The sequence below is a fragment of the Dipodomys merriami genome, unplaced genomic scaffold, assembly GCF_024711535.1.
Source record: "Dipodomys merriami isolate MVZ:Mamm:240054 unplaced genomic scaffold, mDipMer1.0.p SCAF_114, whole genome shotgun sequence".
NCBI classification, from domain to species: Eukaryota; Metazoa; Chordata; class Mammalia; order Rodentia; family Heteromyidae; genus Dipodomys; species Dipodomys merriami.
The window spans coordinates 1,845,234-1,868,408 of NW_027202427.1; the positions used below are offsets into that span (position 1 = coordinate 1,845,234).

Below are 23,175 nucleotides of genomic sequence, written 5' to 3' on the forward strand. Positions count from 1 at the left end.
GGGCGCGGCGGGGGCCCGGCGGGCGCGGCGCCGCGGGGCGGGGGTGACCCCGGGCAGGGGCGCGGCGCCGCGGGGCGCGGACGCCCAGGCGCTCGGGCGGGCCGGGCAGGGGAAGGGAGGCCTGCGGCCCGCGGTCCCCGCAGCCAGGCTGGCTCCGCCCCGAGGCTCCCGGAAGGCCCGCCCCCGCCCGCGGGGCGGAACCAATTGTGACGAGGGCGCGGTTTCCGGCCGGCGCTACAAAGGTGCTGCACGTGGGGCGCCGTGACGCGGCTGCGCGGGTCGGGCGGCGGCGGCGAGGCGGCGGCGGAGGCGCGACGACGGCCCCGCAGCCGGCCGCCATGAGCACCAAGCAGGTTACGTGCAGGTCAGCGCGCGGCGCCGCGGGCCCGAAACTGAGGCTGCCGCGGGACTCGCAGAAAGCCGCCCCGCGGCTCGCGGTGGCGGGTCGAGGCCCGGGGCGGCGGCGCGGGCCCTGGGGCGGACGGGCGGGGGAGGCGAGGCCGCTGAGGGAGGGAGGGAGGGGCGCGGCCTCGCGCAGGCCCGCGCCCGGGCCCCGCCGGCCTGCGGCTGCACCTGAGCCCGGCGAGTTAGCGAGGGTCGGCGGGCAGCGCCTCAGCGCGCGCGCGCGTCCTCTCCCCCTCTCAGCGCGCGCCCCGCCCCCAGCGCGCGCGCGTCCTCTCCCCTCCTCAGCGCGCGCACCCGCCCCAGCGCGCGCGCCCCCGCCCTCAGCGGCGCCCCCTCCCCGCCCCCAGCGCGCGCGCCCCCGCCCTCAGCGGCGCCCCCTCCCCGCCCCCAGCGCGCGCGCGTCCTCTCCCCCCCAGCGCGCGCGCCCCCGCCCCCCCCAGCGCGCGCGCCCCCGCCCCCAGCGCGCGCGCCCCCCGCCCCCAGCGCGCGCGCGTCCTCTCCCCCCCTCAGCGCGCGCGCCCCCCGCCCTCAGCGGCGCCCCCTCCCCGCCCCCAGCGCGCGCGCACCCGCCCTCAGCGGCGCCCCCTCCCCGCCCCCAGCGGCGCCCCCTCCCCGCCCTCAGCGGCGCCCCCTCCCCGCCCCCAGCGCGCGCGCACCCGCCCTCAGCGGCGCCCCCTCCCCGCCCCCAGCGCCCCGCCCTCAGCGCCCCCGCCCTCAGCGGCGCCCCCTCCCCGCCCCCAGCGCCCCCGCCCTCAGCGGCCCCCCCCCCCCCCCCCGTGTGTGGGGCTGTGGGCGCGCCGCTTCCTCTCGGGCGCGCGCCGGCGGGCTCGGGGATCGCGTCTCGCGGAGCTGGGCGCCTGCGCATGGGCCGAGCACCCCTCACGCAGCTGCAGAGCCCGCGCCCCGCCGCTCCACGGGCCGCAGCTTGGGCCCGGTAGAACCATCCGCGTGGAAAGTTGTGTTTTCATTTTGAACTCGGGGTGGGCGCTGCCTCGGAGCCTCTCTGTGCTCCAGGCCAGCGCCCTGCCTCTTGAGCACCACTCGCGGCCTTCTCTGTGTATGTGGTGCTGAGGAATCGAACCCAGGGCCTCAGGCATGCTAGACAAGCCAGGCCCTAAGTGGAAAGTTCAGCACTGTGAAATGCTGTCTCCTGTGCAAGAAAGTATTAGAAAATATTGTATAAAGTTACTTTCAGGAGCTGGGCGAGGCGGCATGAGTCTGTTATCATTAAAGAGACAGGCCCACCGGGTGCCCGTGGCTCACGCCTGTCATCCTAGTTACTCTGGAGGCTGAGATCTGAGGATTATGGTTCAAAGACAGCCCAGGCAGGAAAGTCCATGCGACTCTTATCTCCAATTTATCACAGAAAAAGCTAGCAGTGGCACTGTGGCTCTAGTCGAAGAGCACTGGCCTTGAGCAAAAATGAGATCAGGGACCACACCCAGGCCCAGAGTTCAAGCCCCAAGTCTGGCAAAGATAAATAAATAAAATGAATTCCTTGCTTTTTAAGTCCAGTGTTTTCACTTTCACTGTCTAGAAGTATTTTTTGGATCCTGTTTAGTGGGAGTTCTGTATGCCTCTGCCAAGTGTATGAGATTTTCTCTCAGTCTTGGGGAAGTTTTCTGTTACTTTATTGAATAAGTTTTAGTGCTTTTAGTTTTGAATTCCTCTGCTCATCAGTTCTGACTGCGTTAATTGGATCTTTTGGCTGAGTCTGTCAATTCTTGGATTTTCTTTTGGCATGTGCTGAATATTTTTCCATGCCTTGGATTTGTTGTTGTTGTTGTTGTTCTAATTCTTCTATTTTATGCCCAGCTCCTGATTCTGTTTTCCATTTCACATGTTCTGTTGCTGTGCCATTCAACTGTGGTTTGCACTTGTGAAATCAAAACTTTTATACTTCCAAGTTCTTTGTTAAGGTCAGCTCTCATGGTGTTAATATCATCTCTTAATGAGGTGTGTAGTGTTCCATTTTTCTCTGTCTTTTTGTGTGATTTGTGTCTTCTTTGTCATTTCCTCCTTTCATTCTATTTGCTTTTGGATATCCCTTTTATGTCTTCGACCAGTTCTCTCATCATTTCTTTGATGGTTCTTTTGTCCTCCATCTCTTCTTCACTTGGATTGTTGGCTTTTGGATTTGGTTTGTTGTTGTCTTGGTTGTTGATGAGTTTTGTAATCTTCTTGTATGCATTTGGGTGCAGGGGCTGTGGAGGTCGTCGGGGTTGTGAAGTGTGGTGGTGGAGTGACTCACTGGATGGATCTGTCAGACTTAGCGTCTTCAGCTCTGGGTGGTGCGGATAGCATAATATGTCCTGCTCAGTGGTTGGGGCTGTGTGGTGTGGGGTCAGTCTGGTGTTCAGGCCTAGGCTTGGGCCCAGTGACGTGTTCCTAGTATGTAGTGCACAGCAGTCTGGTATCTTGATCTGGTTCTGTATCCGGGGTAGGTGGATCCCCACTAGCCCAGTGGGGACTGACCCCTGGCCAGTCCTGAACTGGCGTCTCTGCAGAGAGGCCGGGTGGAGGCGGACAGGACAGGACAGGACAGCGTTGAGCACCTGGACCCCCTCAGAGGTGGAGGTGGAGGGCGCAGGTTCCCACTGTCTCCCCCCCCCAGTCCTGGATTGGGACAGGAGTGTACCCCTGGGTGGGTTCCCACCGGGCAGTGCGGGAGATCGTCTCCACTCGTGTTCTGGGTCGGTGGGTTTGTGGTCCTGGCCGCTTGCATGGCTGATGGCTGGCATGCACTTGCTCCAGGGCTAACTTGCACTAGGTGGACTGGTTCCGCGTGGGTGCCCTGGGCTGGCCAGCTCTCCTTGGGCTGGTGTGCTCGGTCAGGCCTGGGATGGAGGCTGGGGGGCCTAGATTCAGGCCTCTGGGGTGGGAGTGACCTTTAGAAGAGCTGGCTCTCCCTGTAGGTGGGGGAGAGTATCCCCCCTTCTTTTGGCAGATCAGGTTTTTCTGCTTCAGCCAGGGTGGTGTTGGACACAGGGTCCTCGTGCCCACCCGGTATTGGTCCTGGTGGTCCTCTGCTGGAAGCAGATGGAGCGGGGAGGAGGGGCAGGGAGGTGAGGAAGGAGTCTGCCTTCAGGCGGGGGGGAGGGGTCTGGGCCAGCACTCTGGGTCCCCACCAGTCCTGGTCTCCCGTCCCCAGCAGGACACTCACAGCTGCTGGCCTTGGTTCTGGGCTGACCAGCGGTGTTGAGAACATTTTCTGTCTCTGGGTGCTGGGTTCACATTGCTGATCTTTGTCGCTGTCTGTGCTGGTCCGGCCCTGGGCAGCTGAGGAGCGGCTCCGGCTGCTTAGCTGTGCTGTGGAGCTAGGCTGGGGGCGCGGGGGGGTGAGTGTGTGAGGTGTAAGTTCTTCATTCCTGTGAGTCTCTGTTTATGTTCTTCTTGTTGTCGATCTCTTGGGGTGAAGTGTGCGTTAGGATCCTATTGTCTGACTGGAGAGAGCAAGGTCACTCCCTCCTGCTTGGCCGCCATCTTGACCAGCACCAGGTGTGAAATTTTGTCAGTTGGTGAGTTGATGGATATTTGGGCTCCCTGTCTTGGACCATCAGATACAAGTATTCATGTGGATGTGTATTGTTTTTTGGGTAAACACCATTATGGCAAATGTGTTTTCAAGAAACTGTCCAACTCTTGTCCACATCAGCCCCTTTTCCCCATTTATAGACCGGGTCTAGGTCTAGGGTCTCCTCTATTTCCTTGCGTTGTTGGGGGGGGGGTGTAGGTGTGTGTGTGTGCACATGTGTATGTGTGTGTATTATAATTGACTGGGTGTTCGTGGTACACATCTGTCATCCTAGCTACTCTGGTGGCTTAGATTACAGTTTGAAGTCAACCAAGACATGAAAGTCCATGAGACTTATATCCAGCTAACCAGCAAAAATCCGGAAGTGAGAGTGTGGCTCAAGTAAAGCACCAGCCTTGAGCAGCAAGAACAAATGAGAGCAATGGAGCCTTGACTTCAAGCTGTAATACCAGCACGACAATTTCAATAACCATAATTACATGCATGTATGTTGTATACACACATCATATACGTTATATACAATTTGTTAGCAGTCTTGGGACTCACGGTCAGGCAGGTGCTCTACAGCTGAGCTACTCTACTGTTTTTCCCTGGTTCTTTTTTAGGATAGGGGATCTTGCTTCTTGTGTGTGTGTATATGCATGTGTGCGTGTGCACATGCACACTGGTCCAGGGCTTGAACTCAGGGCGTGAGTGTTATCCCTGAGCTTTCTGCTCAAAGCTAATGCTCCACTTCTTGAGCCACAGCTCCTCTTTTGGATTTTGGGGGGTTTATTGGAGATAGAGTCCACAACCTTGCCTGCCCAGAATGGTCATACCCTTTAAAAACTCAGTGGTGATAGCACAGCAAGAAGTATTTTCTACATGAGGAGGCTCACATTTTTCATACTTAACACATCTTATTTCAGAAGGATGTATCTTCAGATAGAAACTTCTGGGAGTATTAATTTTTCTTCCAGAAAAGCGGTCCTTGTAGTAGACATCTATACTAATTTGGGGGGGGGGTTGGTCATGGGGCTTGATCTCTGGGCTTGGGCGCTGTCCCTCAGCTCTTCAGCTCAAGGTGAGTGATCTGCCGCTTGAGCCACAGCACTACTTCCGGTTTTCTAGTGGTTTGTTGGAGATAAGAGTCTCACGGACTTTCCTGCCCAGGCTGGCTTTGAACCGTGATCCTCAGATCTCAGCCTCCTGATTAGCTAGGATTACAAGCGTGAGCCACTGGCGCCCGGCTTTGTACTCATTTTTCGAATTGAAGATAATACGTATCTTGTGCAGATCAGCGTAATAGCATTTGCTTAGTCCGTGTCTGTGGGGTTGAACATGTGCTGAGTTCATATGCGTGCGAGAGACAGCTGTGTGCTCTTGTCTCTCTCAGGTACTTCATGCACGGCGTGTGTCGGGAGGGCAGCCAGTGCCTGTTCTCGCATGACCTGGCGAACAGCAAGCCGTCCACCATCTGCAAGTACTACCAGAAGGGCTTCTGCGCCTACGGAACCAGGTGCAGGTAAGGCTGGGTGGGGATGCGGGCGGTGTTCAGTTCAAAAGTAATGGAACATCATCTCAAACCATGAGAAGCGTAAAGTATAATGTTTTATATCTATTTTACCCCATTTAGCAGGTCCTAGACTCTTCCTCTGCCGGCACTTTATCTCCTTGCTGTAATTTTGCTGAGTAATGTTTGTGTGTCATCTTTTCGTTTTTGTACTGGTCTTGGGCGTGAATTCAGGGCCTGGTGCTGTCATGAGCTTTTTTGTTCAAAACTAGAGTTTTACCACTTGAGCCCCAGCTCCACTTTCAACTGTTCAGTGGTTCATTGGAGATGAGAGACTTTCCTGCCCAGGCTGACTCCTAGCCATGATCCTCAGATCTCAGCCTCCTGAGTCCCTAGAATTACAGGCGTGAGCCACCAGTGCCTGGCAACCATCATTTTTGAAACTAATCTTCCGTACATATTTATGTGCCTTTTGGTTTTTTGGTACAAGTACTCGTGCAGTGAGCATTTATATACACAAAGCCTTTGTTTGAAAGGTGGCTCAGCGGTAGAGTGCTTGCCTCACATGCGTGAGGCTCTAGGTTCGATTTCTTAGTACCACATAAATAGGAAAGGCTGGAAGTGGCGCTGTGGCTCAAGTGATAGAGCACTAGCCTTGAGCTGAAGAGCTCAGGGACAGGGCCCGGGCCTAGAGTTCAAGCCCTACGACAGACAAAAGAAAAAAAAGAAAAAAATCTTGTAACTAATAAACTGGAATGTGGGCTGGGTGTGGTTCAGGTAACGGATGGCTGGCCTGCAGGCGTTAAGTCCGACTTCAAACCATAGCACCCATAGCACCCGGGAAATAAAGCACAGTAAAAACCTGTCTGCAGAGTGGAATGCATTGTAAAAGCTTTTTTTTGGGTGTGGGTGTGGGTGATAGCAAGGCTTGAACTAAAGTCTATGCAAGCTAGGTGGGTGCTCCAGCCATGCTGAGCCATGTTTCCAACCCCACCCCTACCTCCCCAGCACTGAGCATACTTCTGCACTGCTGCCTGTTTTATGCTTCCCGTCATAGGTAGGATAAAAGTATGGGGCACCGTGCGCAGCTTCTTCTACCAAAGGACTTCTCTGCCCGGGCTGGCCGGGGCTACAGCGCTGTGCGAGCCTTCTGCTCTTGCCGGATGCTGAGCGATGCACCCTTCCACGCGCAGGCCACGCGCAGCGCTCCCCCTAGCGGGCAGTCCTCACGGACGCTCCCAGCGGCCACCTCAGCCACGTGGCAGAGGCAGCGACAGCGGCAGGTGTCTGGGGCGAGGCAGCACGCATGGCCAGCATGGCTGTGACGTGTGTGTGTGTGTGTTTTGTTCAGATACGATCACACCAGGCCCTCAGCGGCAGCAGGCGGCGCCATGGGGCCTGTTCCCCACGCCGGGCCTTCCCCAGGCACGCACAGCCCGCACCCTCCTGACCTCGCCACATCCACCGTGAGAATGCACGCGCACGAGCCGGGGAAGCGGGAGAAGAGGACGCTGGTTCTCAGAGACCGCAGTGCGTGAGCAGCAGCCCACCCAGCCCGGGCTCCTCCATGGCCTCCTCTCCCCCAGGGTCCTCACCCAGGGCTCGCGGGGGCTGCATGCACCCCAGATGGGCGAGTGAGCCCCTAGTTTGTCCCCATGGAGCATAAAAGCAATCTTTAGGGGTGTCGGCTTGGCGGGGAGCGTGTGCCACCAATGCATGGGTCGGCGCGGCGTCTGCTGGTGTCAGGTCTGGCATTGCAGGGGGGGCAGGCGCCGGCTGCTCTGTCCTCTTAGCAGGTGGCAAGAGCTGTGTTCGTTGGCCTCGCCTCACCGTGAAGGCTGTCTGGCTGTCAGTGGTGAGCCTGGAGCCAGGCATGTTCTCCTGGCCAGTCTGTGGGGCCACGGCTGCCAGCCAGAAAGGCTACTGGGCGGCTCGCGTGTGGGCGGCGTGGCTAAGCGGGGCTGGGCTCACCTTCCTGTGCCTGCCAGGCGGGCCCCGGAGGCCGCACCTATAGTGCTGAGGCTTTTGTTTTTTTGTTTTTTTGTTTTTTGTCCGTCCTGGGGCTTGAACTCTGGGCCTGGACATTGTTCCTGAGCTTTTGTGCTCAATGCTAGCATACTACCAGTTGAGCTACAGCTCAACTGGCTTTTTGGTAGTTTTTTGGTAGTTTTAGTGGAGTTGCATGGACTTTCCTGCCCAGCTGGCTTCACCATGATCCTCAGATCTCAACCTTCTAAGTAGCTAGGGTTATAAGCAGGAGTCCCCTGCACCCAGCTTGTAGTGTTCGGGCCCTGACGTTGGGCTTGAACTCTGGGCCTGGGCATTGTCCCTGTGCTCTTCAGCTCAAGCCGAGCGCTCTACCACTTGAGCCACAGCACCACTTCTGGTTTCCTGGTGGTTCTTTGGAAATAAGAGTCTCACGGACTTTCCTGCCTGGGCTGGCTTTGAACCACGATCCTCAGCTCTCAGGCTCCTGAGTAGCTAGGTAGGATTATAGGCGTGAGCCATCAGCTCCTGGCTAGTGTTCTTTTTTTTTTTTTTTAAATACTACCATGCTCTGTTCTTTCCTTCTCTCCCCGTACTGTGGGGCTTGCTTTTGGTATGTTGTGAGTCTACGGTTCCTTTCACTTTCTCCTCTTGGCCTCTTTTCGCTCGCTGTTCCAGGCTTGCTGCTCGTAGGTCACAGGCAGTGGGTGAATCCTCTGGGTTTTGGCTCTGGGCCGCCCCGTTCTCATTGGTTGTGTTTGTGCTCAGATCTGTGTGGCGTGGCTGAGGAGAAGACGTCCGTGGGCGTGGCGAGTCACCCGGGCGGCTGCAGCGACGCCCAGATGGGCCTGGAGACCAAGCCGCACTCCTACCTGGACGCCATCAGGAGCGGGCTGGACGCTGCGGAGGCCGGCGGCTCCTGCGGCGGGGAGCAGCTCTGCCCCTACGCCGCCGCTGGCGAGTGCCGCTTCGGGGACACCTGCGTCTACCTGCACGGGGACGTGTGCGAGATCTGCAGGCTGCGCGTGCTGCACCCCTTTGACCCCGAGCAGAGGAAGGCGCACGAGAAGGTAATGCGGGGCCTGCGTGGTGTGGCCCACGTGCTGCTGTCGTCCGGGCCGCACACGTGGCACCGGGACGCGCATCTCACGTTCTCGTTAGCGCAGTGCCATCCCAGCATTTTAAAAAGCAATTTGGAATAAGGAGAAAAAGAAGAGGCCTTAGAAGTGTACAGTTCCGAGAATAGATACAACAGGAGCAGGGTGTGTGTGCGTACGCGTGTAAGCACGTTCGTGTGCTTGCCATCACGCATGCGCGCTCACACTCACCCAGCCTCCTTTCTCCCCAGGGTTCTGCTTGTCTGGCTGGTTGCGGGCGGGCGGCCTGCACTCTGGGGCCTTTCAGGTTCCGAGCGTCTCCGGCCCCGCAGCTTCCCTCGCACGGGGCTGTGTGCCTTGCACAGGACACGGGAGGACCCGTGGAGGGGGGCCAGTGCCGTCCGCACCGTGCATGGGGCTGGGGCAGGGGTGTGACATGCAGGGGAGCAGGGAGCCGCGGTGCTGCAGCGAGCTGGCCCAGCCAGGGCCTGGCGGAGGTGGCACCCAGGTGCCCACGAGCGAGCAAATGTGGCAAAGGAGCTGCCGCTGCAAACCTTTCGCTGTGCCGCCAAGCTCGCCGCGCAGGTGCGCAGTCCAGCACTTCTGATTCTACTGTGGCCGAGTGGGGTGGAACTCAGGAGCCATGAGGCCGGGGTGCCAGCGATGGTGGGTGCTGACCCCCGTCCTCTGCGGCTTGGCTCTGCGCTGGGGGCAGCCCTGTCCTGCAGGGCATGTGTCTGCGGCCCGGTGACTCCTGCTGGGCATCTGAATCTGGGGACTGTGGCCACGCAGGTGTGTGCTGCGTGTATCCTGCCCGAGCTCCCTGCCAGTCCGGAGTCAACGCCGCCGCTCCTTGTCTCCTGCAGATGTGCATGCTGACGTTTGAGCACGAGATGGAGAAGGCCTTCGCCTTCCAGGCGAGTCAGGACAAAGTGTGCAGCATCTGCATGGAGGTGATCCTGGAGAAGGCGTCGGCCTCAGAGCGGAGGTTCGGGATTCTGTCCAACTGCAACCACACCTACTGCTTGTCCTGCATCCGCCAGTGGCGATGCGCCAAGCAGTTCGAAAACCCCATCATCAAGTGAGTGTCAAGGCCTCAGCCGCCGGGCCAGGGATCTGCGCCGCCTCCTGGCCTCAGCGCCCTGCCCAAGACCTGGCCTGTGGAGCCCCGGGCCGCAGCCTGTGCTCACAGAAGCCACAGTGTTGCATGCATGGGTGCTCCCGCAGCCTGGTTCCCTTTTTCATCGTTGTTTGTTCACTGTACTTGAGGATTCCCTGGACTGGTCTGTGGTCACGAGTGCGTGCTACACAGCCTGACCTCGGAGGTGCCCCCGGCAGTTGCTGTGCCTGCCCCATGTGCTTCCTGCGGGCTGTGTCCTGGGGGGGGGGGGGGGGCACAGGCTCTGCATTGGCTCCGCCCTGGGCAGAGTGCATCATCCACCGGACACTGGTGCAGACACTGCCGGGCCCAGCCGGGCAGCCGAGGGAGGCTCTGGCTCTCTGTGCCTGCTCTGGGCACGGCGTGGAAAGACACGTGCGCAGTGTGGCCTCTCGTCACATTTTTGTAGTGTGGCACTTCAAGGCCCAGCCCTGTGGACGCGTAGATCAGCACCACTTTCCACTTCATTGTAAATAAGTCTGTTGGCTGGGCAGCGCGCCTCTGTCCATCTGCTCACCTGGTGAACAGATGGAGGTGTCCATCTGTGACACCTCCATGCACACCTCCATGCTTGTGAGCACGTCTGTGATGTTTTTCTTCCTGAAGTGTATTCCAGGAGTGGGGTGCAGGCCCTGGGGTAACTGCATTTCACTGAAGGGCGGGACACCCCTGGCACTCCTTGCCCCTCGCCCGCCCTGAGACGCCCTAGAGGAGGGAAGCCGTGGCGCCCGTCCTGCTCTGGAGATGTGCTCCGCGCCGTGCGGCGTCTCCCAGCTTGCAGGTGCAGGACGCCTGCCACGGGTAGACGTGGGAGCCAGGCTCCACGGAGGCGCGCGGGGTCCAGGACGACCTCCTCTTACACACCTCGTTCTCGCTGCAGGTCGTGTCCGGAGTGCCGTGTTATATCAGAGTTCGTAATTCCAAGTGTGTATTGGGTAGAAGATCAGAATAAAAAGAACGAGCTGATCGAGGCTTTCAAACAGGGAATGGGGTAAGTGTCTGCTGGCTGGGGTTCAGCCTCTCCCCCCTCAGGCTGTGCTCCAGGATGGGGGGGTGAGGGGCGTCCTGGCGTCCTGGCGGAGGGAGCGGTGGCATCCCCTAGGGACCCTGGACATGGCGCCTGTGGGTCTTTGGCAGTACCTATTGAGGATCTTCCACGTCACAGCCTGGTCTCCTGCCCGAGATGCAGCACCAGGAAGGCTGATGGCAGCCCCTCCCACAGCTGAGGTGAAGTGGCACAAACAGGAAGCTAGAAGGCAGACATACGAAGCCCGGGCCGAGCGAGGAGGGGCATGCTCTGGGTTTCTGTGCCTCGGTGTGGGACTTGAGCCTTGTTGAGATGAGGGATATTCCAGAACATTCCGGATGGAGGGGAGCTGAGTCTTGAGGGGCTCTGTGTGTGGTGTAGGGAATGCAGCTGTGCTGGGTGCTGCTCTGGAGGTTGTGGGATGGGCTGTGCGGGCTGTGCGGGCCAGGGCTTGTCCTGCGGCAGGTGAGCGGGACCGACATGGCCAGGGCTGGGTCTGCGTGAAGCAGCATTGCTGGGCGATGGAGCGTGGCCATGGAGCATAGCGGTGTGCTGGGATGTTTTTCTTTTCTTAACCAACCTTTGATCTTGGCCAATTTAATGTTTTATGACTTTTTAACAATTTTTACGTGGTGTGCAAGGGGTTTGCTGTTGAACTTGTTGGGTCTGGTACTTCTCCATCTACACTTGAATCCGGGCCTCCCACTCCCTGCCTGGGCTGGGACTCTCCCTTGAGCCGGCACGCTTGCCGCCCCGCTGGATGCCGCCCCGCTGGATGCTGGCTGTCCTGGAGGTGGCGTCTCACAGGCCGCACGCGCGAGCTGCTCCTGCTGTGCCGCCCTGCTCCCGCCCAGACCCTCTGCACCTGATTCCTTCGGCCCTTTACAGACGCCCTTCTCCAAGGCCAGCTGGCGCCCGCCCCTTCTGGGTCGCTGGGAAAGCGACTCTGCCAGCAGAGCTGCCCTCCCTCCCCACGCGTCCTTGGCCACCAATGCTGGGGAGGGGGGTTTCAACATCTGGCACTGCTGGCACCGCCAGGCGAGTCTCGGTCCCCGCGTGAGGCCTTCACTGGCCTCCGGCCGTTACTTCAGCCAGTGTTCCCTGCCCTAGTCTTTCCTTCCCTGTGACGCCGTCAGCCGGCCGCACTTCCGGTTTTGTCAGTCTTTACTCTTTGCTCACTTCCTGACCCAGCTGTGTCCTGCTGCTTCCAGCTGTGTCCTGCCTGGCTTTAAGGTCTTACCCTCCGCATTATAAATGCTGTACAAGCGGCTCCATTGTTTGGCTCCAGTGTAAAATCTGTTGGATTTTGACGGTGGGTAGATGACCCAGCTCGGGCTCGGCAGCGCCCGTTATTTGCTGTGGTTTGCATCGCACAGGCTGCTTGGGGACCTGCTGGTGTCCTGTTGCTGCAGGCGCCATGGAGATGCACGTTTCCCCCCCATCCCACTGCCAGTGCTTGTGCCTACTCTTGTTGCGATTTTTTTTTGCCAGTCCTGGCACTTGAACTCAGGGCCTGGGCACTGTCCTCGGGCTGCTTTTGCTCAAGGCCAGCACTCTACCACTTGATCTAAGGGGCCACTTCCAGATTTTCCCCTCCATGTAGCACTGAGGAATTGAACCCAGGGCTTCATGCGTACTAGGCGAAGAACACTCTACCACTAGGCTACATCCCCAGCCCCTTGTTTTGATTCCTGAGCCAGAAAACTATGAAAACATTTTTCCTGGGGGTTTCAGGCATCTGCCTTTCCACAGACCTTGACCTAGGCCGGACTAAAGGAGGTGTCGCCACAGCCACCTCGCTGCCCTCGGCGCTTACCCCCCTAGGAAGCCACCTACTTGTGTTTCTACAGTGTCCGAACCTCCTCATATTATCGTCACCGGTGGGAGGTTCGTGGGACTGTGACATGTTAGTGGCTCCCTCAAATCCTAATCCCCACACTCAAGAAGCTGAAGCAGGAGAGGCATAAGTTCAAGGCCAGTGTGGCCTACATGGTGAGGCTCTGTCTCCAACGATGAACAAAAGGTTCCTCACTGCTCAGGAAGCCTCTCGTGCCACCTGTACAAGGGGAAGGCAGGCACAGCTGGGTGCATTGGGCTCCGCACAGGTTCTGAGTAGGAATGTTCCAGTATACTGTGGTAGGGACCCTAGGGACTCTTCCTGATGGCATGGTCTTGAACATTCCTGTCAGTGGCGGGGTGCTGCGGGCAGCTGGGTGCGGCAGGGACGTGGGACGGCTCAAGGGGCCGTGGTGACAGGTGGGCGATCCCCTGCATGCTTGCGGGCAGGTCGATGCAGTCTGACGTGAGCAGCTGCACAGGCCCTGGGATTGAAGCCAAGTGCGGGAGGCAGCCGGGCCCAGAGACGCACTCACGTGTGCATGCGCGCGCACGCTACAGACGGGCTGAGCCCCTGCTTGATGCTGGTTTTAAGAGCACAAAGCATGAGGTGGGACACTGGGTGGTGTGGAGGGAGGGGGGCGTGCCGGGCTGGCAGCTCAGGACCTTGCTCGTGACCAGGCCGCGCCTCTCCATGCAAGAATGCCTGCCTGAGGGGCCTCAGAACGGGGGGGTCAGCAGGGGTCACCCAGAGACCAAAACCAGAGCAACCTGATTGGCGCTGAGGCTCCAGTGGCAGAGAGCTTGCCTTGCACCAGAAACTCAAGCACAGCGCCGGAGTCACGCGGTCCTGCCTGGGGTGGGGACCGAGGGAAACGAGCTTTCCTAGCAGCCGTCTAGGGCCGCTGCAGGGACGGGGGGAACGTGCAGGGCACTCTTGGGACTTGGGCAGAGCAGGTGGCCGAGCTTCAGACCTTGGCATAGAGCACCAGAGGGCGAGGATGAGGGCTCACAGCGGCCTCCAGTAGGGTGGGAGGCCTTGCTCCTTGCAGCCTCTGGATCCCCCTGCCGCCTCTTCCTCCCGCCTCCCTCCCCCTTCCCTGCAGGAGGAAGGCTTGCAAGTACTTTGAGCAAGGGAAGGGGAGCTGCCCCTTCGGAAGCAAGTGCCTGTACCGCCACGCCTACCCTGATGGGCGCCTGGCAGAGCCCGAGAAGCCCCGGAAGCAGCTCAGCTCCGAGGGCACCGTGCGGGTGAGAAGGGCGTCCGAGCTGGGGCTGGGTGGCGGGGTCCGAGGGCGGCCTCTCCTGACCTGCCTCGCCGCGGCTCCTGTGCAGTTCTTCAACTCCGTGCGGCTGTGGGATTTCATCGAGAACCGGGAGACGCGGCAGGCACCCGCCACGGACGACGATGACGTGGCCGAGCTCGGGGATCTCTTCATGCACCTTTCCGGAGTGGAGTCGCCAGAAACCTAGTCAGGGGTGCTCCCGACTTGGCTGTGCCAGGTGCCCGGTGGAGCCCGCAGTGGCGTGGGGCTGGGCCCGGGCGGGCGGAGAGCGCCTCCCCTGGCCTCATCCCACCTCGGGGCAGCTGGGAAGAGCGAAGGGATAAAAGGGCGTGCGCCTCGCCCCCACGATCACTATTTTTATAGCTGATTTTAGTTGTCCCTCCGGCCCCCGGGGACCAGCTCGCCCTTCCAACTACTCTGATTGCTTTGAAAAGAAACCTGGCTCCTGTCCTTTGTGAGTTTTTCTCAGAAGCAGCCGCCTGCAGCCACGCGGGAGGCCCGCCATGGTAATGTCCTGCCGTGAGAAGGCCTTGAGCTCCTTGAACGCTGCACACGCTGGCCCGTGGCTCTGGGCCTGTGGAGTGAGGACGTCCCTCTCACGTCCCAACTCAGCCACCATCCACCCTCCCGTGTACGGCATGGTCCAGGGCAGGCGTGCTGTCTGGCGGGGGGTGGCCAGCACCACCTGTGGGCTGAGGCCCGCCACGCCCGCTCCATCCATCCTTCAGCCCTTTTGTGTGAAAACTTCACAGCACCCAAGACAGTTTCTGACCGTGACTTGATTTGAACTGGAGTGCAAACAGACTTGCAAGGCAGAACATTTATTCCAAACCTTAGTTTTATCTATTTTTGTAAAAAGCTGAATATTTTATAAAGGTGTGGGCTGCGGATGTCTGTCTTACTTGAGTGAGTGTGGCGTGCGTTCCTTGCCAGTTAACTGCAGTAAAGGTTTCAGAAGGAGCAGGCACGGATGTGGGCCTGGCTGAGCCCATCTCCAGCCGAGCTCTGCGCCTGCATTTCTGCTGGGAAGGGGGTGGGGGGTGTTGTTCCTTTTGAAGGAGCTCGTAGCCATTACACCTAAACTTAATTTATTTTATTAAAATAACATCATTGAGGAGTCATCAGATAACTTGTATCTTGTCAGACGCAATAAACAAAATTAATTAAAACCCAAATCATTAAGAAAACCTGTATTTCCTGGCTTTCTTGTAGACATGACGTGACTATAGGCAGGGCTGGCCCGTGGCCCGCCCCACAGGGGCAACTCCTGGAAGACAAACTGAGCATGAAGGGGGGGCTGCTGGGGGGCGGGGACGGCTGGGGAGGGAGAAGGGGAGTCTGCTGGGGGGTGGAGGGGAGGGGAGGCTGCTCCCAGGTGGGCTGGTGGAGCACCTTGCCTCCCCACAAGGTCAGATGTGGGCGCCGGGAAGGAGGCTGTGTCCCCGAGTCACACTCCTTAGTACCAAAGCAGGCTCCTCCGGGCGGCTGGCACAGCAGTCCGGGGCTGTTTGGTGCATTATGTGCAAAACTGGCCACGCACCACTGTGAAAAGCCCACATCCACAGCCCCGGGTCCCCGCAGTGGGCTGGACTGCTCCATGCCCTGGATGTTCGTCTGACAGCCAGAGCCCAGCTTCCATGACACTGGACCAAGGGAGGCTCTGGGCGGGGCCAGGAGCAGGATTGGCCAGCCTGGGAGTGGCTTCCTTCTCCAGGGTCAGGTAGAAAAGAAGGCAACATCCGTGATGGTAAGGCCCCGTGAGTTGTCTAGATGGTCCTTAGCAGCAGCAGCAGCAGCTCCTCTGAAAGCATGCACTGTGCTCCCAAAGAAAGGGGACAGAAAAGTGCCCGCTCCCTCCTTCCTCCCTGGGTGGCCAGAGCACAGGTGCAAAGTCAGCTAGAAGACCGGCAGCCGCGGGGACGTGGTCAGCGTGCAAGAGTTGATGTCCTCGGTGTGGGCTGCGCGGTGCAGGGAAGGCTCAGACGCACTCCGGTTGATTTTCGGCAGAGAGTGTTGGAGCAGCTCAATGGAAGACAGGATCTGAAACAGGCCACACCGTGGTCTCTCGGTTGGGGCCACGCTTCCTGTTGGGTCCAAAGACAGGCCACCCCCTACACGGGACGGGACGGGACGGGACAGGGCGACACGGCCGTCCTCCCCGCAGTGGCAACCCTGCCGCTCCAAGTGCTGCATGCACCCAGGAGCGCTCACCTGGGGGAAGAGGGGCCTCTCCTCCTTCGCCTTCTTCACACAGTCAGCAACCAGCCGTTTCATTGCTTTGGGGCAGTTCTTGTACAGCCTGCTGAGATCTGGTGAGGCGTACCCTCGGCCCACCATGAAGATGATCTAGGGAAAGAAGGGCATTGAGAAAGGGAACAGAGCCAAGCCTCCACTGCACAGCGTGTCCCACTGGTCACCTGGTCTCGGTCGCTGATGTGAGAGTAGGGCAGCTCCCCGGTCATCAGCTCGTACAGCACGATGCCGTAGGAGTAGACATCCGACTGGAAGCTGAACGGGTTGTTATCCTGCATTCGGATCACTTCAGGGGCCTGTGGAAAGCAGACACATCTGTCCTGCAGGGTGACCCACAGCAGCCCCTTCCACTCAGTAGGGAAATCCTGTCCTGGGACATGACACACTTCTTTGTGGTTACTGGAGTTTGAACTTAGGGCACTGCACTTACCAGACACTTTTTGAACAAGAGGGTGGGGGTGGGGGTGGGGGCGGTGTGTGTGTGTGTGTGTGTGCGCGCGCACGTGTGTGTGTGTGTGTGTGTGTGTGTGCGCGCGCGCGCGCGCGCGCACCATTCCTGGGGCTTGAACTCAGCTGTCCCTAAGCTTAACTCAGCTGTCCCTAGGCTTTGAGGCTCAAGGCTAATGCTCTATCACTTAAGCCACAGTTCCACTTTTGGCATTTTTAGAAGATATTTGGGAGATGAGAGTCATAGGCGGGGGCTGGCTTCAAACTGCCATCCTCAGATCTCAGCCTCCTGAGTAGCTAGGATTAGAAGTATGAGCCACTGGCCCCTGGAATGGCATTTCCTGTTCATTCTCAAGCCTACCCAGATGGTGACCCTCCTGTTTACACCTCCCATGTGGCTGGGAGACAGGCACATACCACCACACTGGGATCTTGCCCAGGCTGCCTTCCACGTGGCTACGACTGTAGCTGCAGCCACCAGGCCAGCTGTTCCCTGAAGGACTTGACCCTCGGGCTCACTCTAACTGGGGTCCTGCTCTGCCGCCTCACCCATGCTGAGCTTCCGCTTTCGCTCCATACAGTCTGACACTAGAGGAATTTACTGAGGTGCGGGGAAATGCACAGGGCTCTGGGGTGCGGCCCCAGCTGTGCGCAGAGGACAGCAGTGGGCACCCAGCTCCTCACCATCCATAGCACAGAGCCAGTGGGCTGCTCAACCTGCTGAGAACCACTCCAGCGCGACTTCACCGTTGCCAAACCAAAGTCTCCAATTTTCACCGTGAGGCCTTCGTGGAGAAATATATCTCAATGCCTGTTAAGGACTCTGGTTGCAAAGCAGTGGCCCAACTAATTCTGAAAAACTTCCCAAATTTCTGTCGCACGTTCTCTCTACTCCCCCTGGTCCAGCGTTCTCAGAACTGAAGTTTAGGTTTCTGGAGTTTTAAAAAGTGCTTTTGAAATTGCCTCTATCCCCACAAGGCCAGTGGCCTTATAATCTTCCTGGGACTGTTACCCAGAGTTCTTCCAGGCCTAGCCACACGTGGTGACGGCTTTATGGTCACCTCTGCCCGCTTTCTGCATTCACACAGCCCACGGATGGAGTGCTGAGTCGGGAGGAAAGCTCACTAGATTACCAACGGGTAGCCCGGGAAGTCAGCCCTCCTCCTCCAGTCTGCGCCGCCTGCTGGCATAGCGTGGCTGGATGCTAGAACCCACCCGGCTGTGACCATCTCCAGCCTCAGATGAGTAAGTACCCAACACAGGCCATGTCCTGATCCAGCTCCTCTCCCCAGCTAAGCAGCAGAACTGGGTTCTAATACCTCCATGCTCCTCGCAGAGGTGAGGGGTGTGGCAAGAGCAGAAAGTTGAAATCTGAAACAGTTTTCTACACACCCTGAAGACTTGCCTCCACTCACACTTCTGAAACACACTTGAGCATCAGGAAGAGGCAGGAAACCCCTGCATATCAAGGTCTTTGCCTAGAGACAGGGTCTCCCTCCGTACCTAGCTGGCCTCAAACTCACCATACTCCAACCCCAGCTTTCTCAGCTGTCGATCACAGGCGCTTGGCACCACACCTGCTGCACTTTTGGGAATCTTCTAGCATTTGGCTTGTAAACGAGTTATCTCCTTTATATACATACACGTCCTCCACAAAGTAGAAAAAATAAGTAGGTCTATTTTAAGTTTAACCAAAATGTGTATCGCAACTCTTGTGGGAACGTTTTCAAATCACGGTTGCTGGGAAAATTTTTAAAAGAAAGGAACCTTCCCCAGAAAACCCAGTTTTGTGGAGAGTTTGTGGAAGGCAGCCACTCTTCTGGTGCCTACAGAGTTTGCTTCTCCACCAACTTCCTGACTTTTGCCCTTTCCTAAAAAGTTGTCCCTCAGCACGGAGGCTCCCCTCTGAAGCAAGCGGTTTGTTGGACTCAAATCACCAAAGGATACTGTTGGATTTCATGTCTCTGTGGATGATGTTCTTTGCATGGAGATAGCTGCGAAGGGAAAATGAGTGAGTCAGACAATTTCAAGTTCCTGGGAAATAAAGCCTGCCTGCCTCCAGGGAGGCTGTGCGGCCCGTCTGATCCCACCCATGGCGATCAGCACAACCACACTAACACTTTAAGCACCAACTGTCCTTACAAGTCCTTCTGATAACAGTGCCCATTACCTAAAGGACAAGTAATGTGACGTCCCCCAAATTAAGTCTCGTGCAGGTTCCGATTTGGATTTACCTTCAACTAAGCCAAGTAAAAGAAGCTAAGCATAGAAGACCGTATCTTAAACTTCATATGGCGTGACTCTGCTTATATGAAACACGAGCTCTAGAGACAGGATGTGTGTGCCAGGGCCTGTGTGGAGGTGACTGTTAATGAGCGTGGGTTCTTTCTGGAGCGATTGAAAATGCCCTAAAATTAGACTGTGATGGTCATATTACTACAAACAGACTAGAAAAACACTAGGATAAACTGATAGAAGGATGAATTTCAGTTTTTCAATTAGACTTCTGTTTTTTTTTTTTTTCATGAAATTCTGACAAATTTCTTAAGATTCTGAATTCCACATGAATTTTGGGACAGACACGCAGACTGCAGCATTTGCCTGCGGACCACAGCCAGAGGGGTCGGAGGCTCCCTGTGCCTTTACCCTAAGGGCGTGTTTATCCCGTGGTGCTTCCGATGCAGCACTTGCACGGCACCGTCGCTAGCGTCTCTAGCTCTGAGGACTGTAGCCAGCAAAGAACTGTGGCCAGAGGGCAGAACATAACCGAGAGCTGGGATGAGTCATAAAAGGAAAACAAATCATCTCCAGGTGACATCCCGCCCCGCCTCGGTACTGTCCGCCTGACACAGCAGTGCAGGTCCAGCCCCAGAGCTCGAGAAGATGGTGCCGGTCGCGCTCTGTGGTCACGCCTCCCCAAAAGCTGAGTAGCAACTGGAGCCGGGACCAGGGCCCAGTGCGGAACGTGCACTTCTCATTCTTGTCAAGCCTCCATTGGGCCACAGCAAAGACCCCACCTGATCAGACCACGCACCACAAAGCGAGACAAGGGCCGCCCGGCCATCTACTCACTCCATCCCCTGGGCCGTCTGCCGCGCGATGTCAATGAGCTGGAACATCTGGAATTTGGTCTCCTGGACGTGCAGGTGTTTGTAGAGGCTGCTGCCCTCGCACCACTGTGTCACGATGGCCAGGTTGTCCTTCGTCATGTACCCCATGAAGAGCAGTATGTTCACATGCCGGGTTTTGCTGCGGGGAGAAGAGGGTGCTCAAGACCGTCTATTTCCCACAGGCACCCCGACTCGAGGGGACTGGTGGAGCGAAGCTATGGGACTGCCAGCTGGGGTGCTAGGCAAAACAAGGAGCTGCTCTTGGAGCCCCTCTGTGCTGGCCATGCCAGTGCCCTCCACTGGGGCAGCAAGGACCCTCCTCTGCGCAGTCCACACTATCTGTTGCTCTCCCACAAGTCTGAATGGTGAGCAAAGACTGGAAAGCGGGAGGCGCTAGACCCAGAGGAAAGCAGACCAGCACGTAGAGGAAAACAATGGGAACAAGAGAGCCATTTCCCTACTGTATGTCATCACCAACCAAAAGCTGGGCTGCTGAGTGCCGTGGGCCCCGAGAGCTGAGCATACAAAAAAAGACTCATGCCTGATCTGTACCGCAATGCTGAGCAGGTGGCGCTGCCCACCCCGGGCCCACTCACCGCAGCACAGCAACCTCGTTCCTGAACGCCTGGAACTGCTCTGGGGTTGGGTCGACAACCTTCAGGATCTTCACTGCAACATCGCCTGAAAATGAGTTTGTAGTCAGTGTAGACTTTGTTTTTTTGAGGGAGAAACAGTGAGTTACTTTTCAAACCATGCATCCACTCAGATGGAACCAAGAGGCCAACTTTGGAACGGAGGGCAGAAGCATCAGTAAGTGGCTTCACTTAGCAGGCCTGGTGCAAAGCGGCCCACCAGTCCTGGGGGCCCAGGAGCCTGGTCGTGCGGGACGCACCAGCAACCTGGCTGATGGATGCCAGGGCGTGAACGGACTGGACCGGAGATAGCCCTCTACATACGATGGACACCATCATGAGGCTTCTTTGCCTTCTGGACCATTAAAAAGTAACCCTGTACCAAATGCTCACTACACCCTGATCGCCTTTAACGGCGCCCTTTGCTGTGACGTCAGCAGTCCCCCTCACTCTGAGGTCACCAGCAGAGGGGAGTCCCCACCTGAGGGCACCTAGCCGGAAAAAGAAGGAGCTGGAGTCCCAGCCCCAGGCAGGGGGCGCGCTCAGCCCCCCGCCCCTGCAGGATGGAACCGGGACCGGCCTCTTCATGCTGCTTCAGAAACGCTCGGGAGCAGCTCTACTCCATACAGGCTAGAGTTACAAGTCATTTTCAAAGTGTCTTTATACAGCTGCATTTATAGTTATTACAATCCGTTACTTAACACCCTTTAATGACCTCAAATTTTCATAAATGAATTTGCTAAAACAAGGCCTTCCACTCAGGATGTTGAGGCCAACCTGGGCTACACAACAAGCTACCATTTCAAATACAAGAAGGCCAAGCATGGTAGCTCAAGCCTATGGTTCTAGTTACTTGGGAGGGAGAAATCTGGAGGATCTCAGTTCCAGATCAGCCCAGGCAAGAAGTTCAGAAGACTCTCAACCAATGGCCAGGCATGGTGGCAAGTACCTATCATTTCTGTGTGGGGAAGTCTGAGTAGGAGAATCATGGTTCTGGTTGATCTAGGACTATAGTAAGATCCCATTGAAATTAACCAATGTAAAAAGTGTAGAAGAACGGCTCACCTATCTAGCAAGGGCAAGGAGTTCAATCACAACAGAAACAACAGAACCCTAGTCTTTCAAATGATAGAAGTAGGGGTCAGTGGAGGGTGCCTGGCGCCCTTCCCCCCACGAGGAGTGCAGTGTCGGGGCAGGCCCTCTCTCTGGAGCACTACTGGCGCACAGACTGTCTGCGTGTGTGCCAGCACTGGGCCTGAACTCAGATCATCAGCGGTAATGAGCCCCAGGCGCACTGAGAAGTGGAGGCACTGCACAGTTCAGGGGATCCTTTCAACCCGTATCTTGGCACCAGAACAGAAATTCAAGCACCTAGCTGCTTCACAGCTTTGCTGCATTATAACCTGAGTTAAGAAGAGATGTTTTTTTTTTGTGGGGGGACGGAGGGGGAATATAGCATTTTCAAGAAAATGCTGCCTGTATGTGCTAACACCTTGAGCCTGAGGCCCTAAACACCTGACACAGAATGTTACGTACACTGCCAAAAACATACACTGCATAGCTAGAGAAGTTACAATGGTGCCTTGCTTCTGAGTGAGAAGTGTTTCCATATCAATAAGAACTCTCAATCCACGCACTCGAGAGAGCGCAGAAGCGATCTCAGGGCCTCTGGCTTTCCTGGCTTCCCTAGTCTCAGCAAAGGACACATCAGCCACCTCTCTGGACTGCAGTTTCTCTGATGTCGGCTCCAGCTTTAAGTCTGTAGACTACGCCCAACAGCTGCAGACTCCACTCATTTAATAGCTTCACAGCACGTCCCATGGACAAGCTGCTTAGTTGCGGAAAAGTGTCCCTGACATACCTGCAGAGCTCAAACCTTGTTCATCTGCTCATCCTGAGGACAGCACACCACGCAAAGCACGGTGGTCCACATAGCACTGTGCACTGACCACAGGACCTTGGGGTACAGAGGAGTGCCACCAAGAGCCGAGGAGCGGGGCCTCCACGCCCGCTGTCCAGGGCGCCCCAAACTCACCATGCCACTTGCCCTTATACACGGTGCCAAAGGAGCCTGACCCAATCCGAGTGGACAGCATTACTTCACTGGCTTCAATCTCCCAGTAATAGCTTGAATCTCTCTGTCCACGAGGCCTCTGAAACAAGCAGGAGCATTCACAAACTCCTAGGAATAACACGTCAAAGAGAGGGCAATCCGACCCAGCCTGTCCCCTTATCTTGTGAAGTCTGTCTTTGGGAAATGCTGTAGCGTAGCTATGGCAAATTGCCAAGGCATCTGACAAAGATGCCAGCAACGGTACGAACACTTATCATCTCTTTCACTTGGTAAATTTTACCAGCCCCATTCCCAATGAAGTTTAATGCATTCTAATTCCCAGCCAGTCCGTTCTCACTGCACCTTCAGTGGCAGAATCTGCTGCTGGCCATACTCACAATTTTGTTTTTCTCCTGCATTCCGGATCCTGGTGCCCGCTCCCTTTGTACCGGCACGGGGGGTTTGGGCTGGGACCAGCCTGTGGGGCTCAGGTTGTTAGGGCTGCTGGATAGGGCTGAAGGAGAGGCTTAGCAGATAAGACAAACATAACCACACGTGAATAAGCGAACAGAAGACAAACTGTTGCACGAAGAGAAAAAAGGACCATTACTGTTTGCTAAATGAGGGAAAAGTACCTGATTCACTGTGACTTCGAATTGCATCCTGAAAGAAAAGGAAAATGAGTCAAATCAGATACTGCAAGAGCTCTCTGGAAGAGGGAAAAGAAAAGGGTTTACAGGAACAAAATGGAGTATAAAACTTCTGAAACGCAAAGTGAAATTCCACATTTACCAAATGTCTGGGGCCAGTTTCTTTTTTTTTCTTTTTTCAGTTGGTCGTGGGGCTTGAACTCAGGG

The 23,175-nt window shown here is 57.0% G+C and overlaps 2 protein-coding genes across 8 annotated transcripts in view; one reads left to right on the top strand and one right to left on the bottom strand.

Annotated features, from left to right (window-relative positions):
* The first annotated feature begins 259 nt into the window (after window positions 1–259).
* LOC138822716 (E3 ubiquitin-protein ligase makorin-2) lies at window positions 260–14,808 on the top strand. The gene is made up of 8 exons (XM_070015603.1): window positions 260–364; window positions 5,316–5,444; window positions 6,784–6,962; window positions 8,187–8,488; window positions 9,382–9,596; window positions 10,555–10,665; window positions 13,644–13,788; window positions 13,873–14,808. Exons 1-8 carry the CDS (start codon window positions 339–341, stop codon window positions 14,008–14,010), a joined length of 1,245 nt encoding a protein of 414 aa, XP_069871704.1. The 5' UTR covers window positions 260–338; the 3' UTR covers window positions 14,011–14,808.
* A 192-nt stretch (window positions 14,809–15,000) lies between these two features.
* LOC138822715 (RAF proto-oncogene serine/threonine-protein kinase-like) overlaps window positions 15,001–23,175 on the bottom strand; it is a 67,078-nt gene continuing 58,903 nt past the window's right edge. For all 7 annotated transcript variants that reach the window (XM_070015595.1, XM_070015597.1, XM_070015596.1 and 4 more), the window contains 10 exons: window positions 22,954–22,981; window positions 22,717–22,844; window positions 22,301–22,418; window positions 20,230–20,314; window positions 19,596–19,772; window positions 18,471–18,517; window positions 17,208–17,326; window positions 16,241–16,372; window positions 16,035–16,169; window positions 15,001–15,863 (listed from right to left, as the gene is read on the bottom strand). In XM_070015595.1, coding sequence (XP_069871696.1) covers window positions 15,720–15,863; window positions 16,035–16,169; window positions 16,241–16,372; window positions 17,208–17,326; window positions 18,471–18,517; window positions 19,596–19,772; window positions 20,230–20,314; window positions 22,301–22,418; window positions 22,717–22,844; window positions 22,954–22,981 — 1,113 coding nt within the window. In that variant the 3' untranslated portion in view covers window positions 15,001–15,719. The remainder of the gene's footprint in view (window positions 15,864–16,034; window positions 16,170–16,240; window positions 16,373–17,207; window positions 17,327–18,470; window positions 18,518–19,595; window positions 19,773–20,229; window positions 20,315–22,300; window positions 22,419–22,716; window positions 22,845–22,953; window positions 22,982–23,175) is intronic.

What these genes read in the sequence shown, in the direction of transcription:
- LOC138822716 (XM_070015603.1), top strand. Translation starts at nt 339, where the DNA reads ATGAGCACCAAGCAGGTTACGTGCAG. An exon ending in GCCTACGGAACCAGGTGCAG is followed by an intron (nt 5,445 to 6,783) that starts GTAAGGCTGGGT and finishes TGTTTTGTTCAG; the next exon opens with ATACGATCACACCAGGCCCT. An exon ending in GCTCCGAGGGCACCGTGCGG is followed by an intron (nt 13,789 to 13,872) that starts GTGAGAAGGGCG and finishes GCTCCTGTGCAG; the next exon opens with TTCTTCAACTCCGTGCGGCT.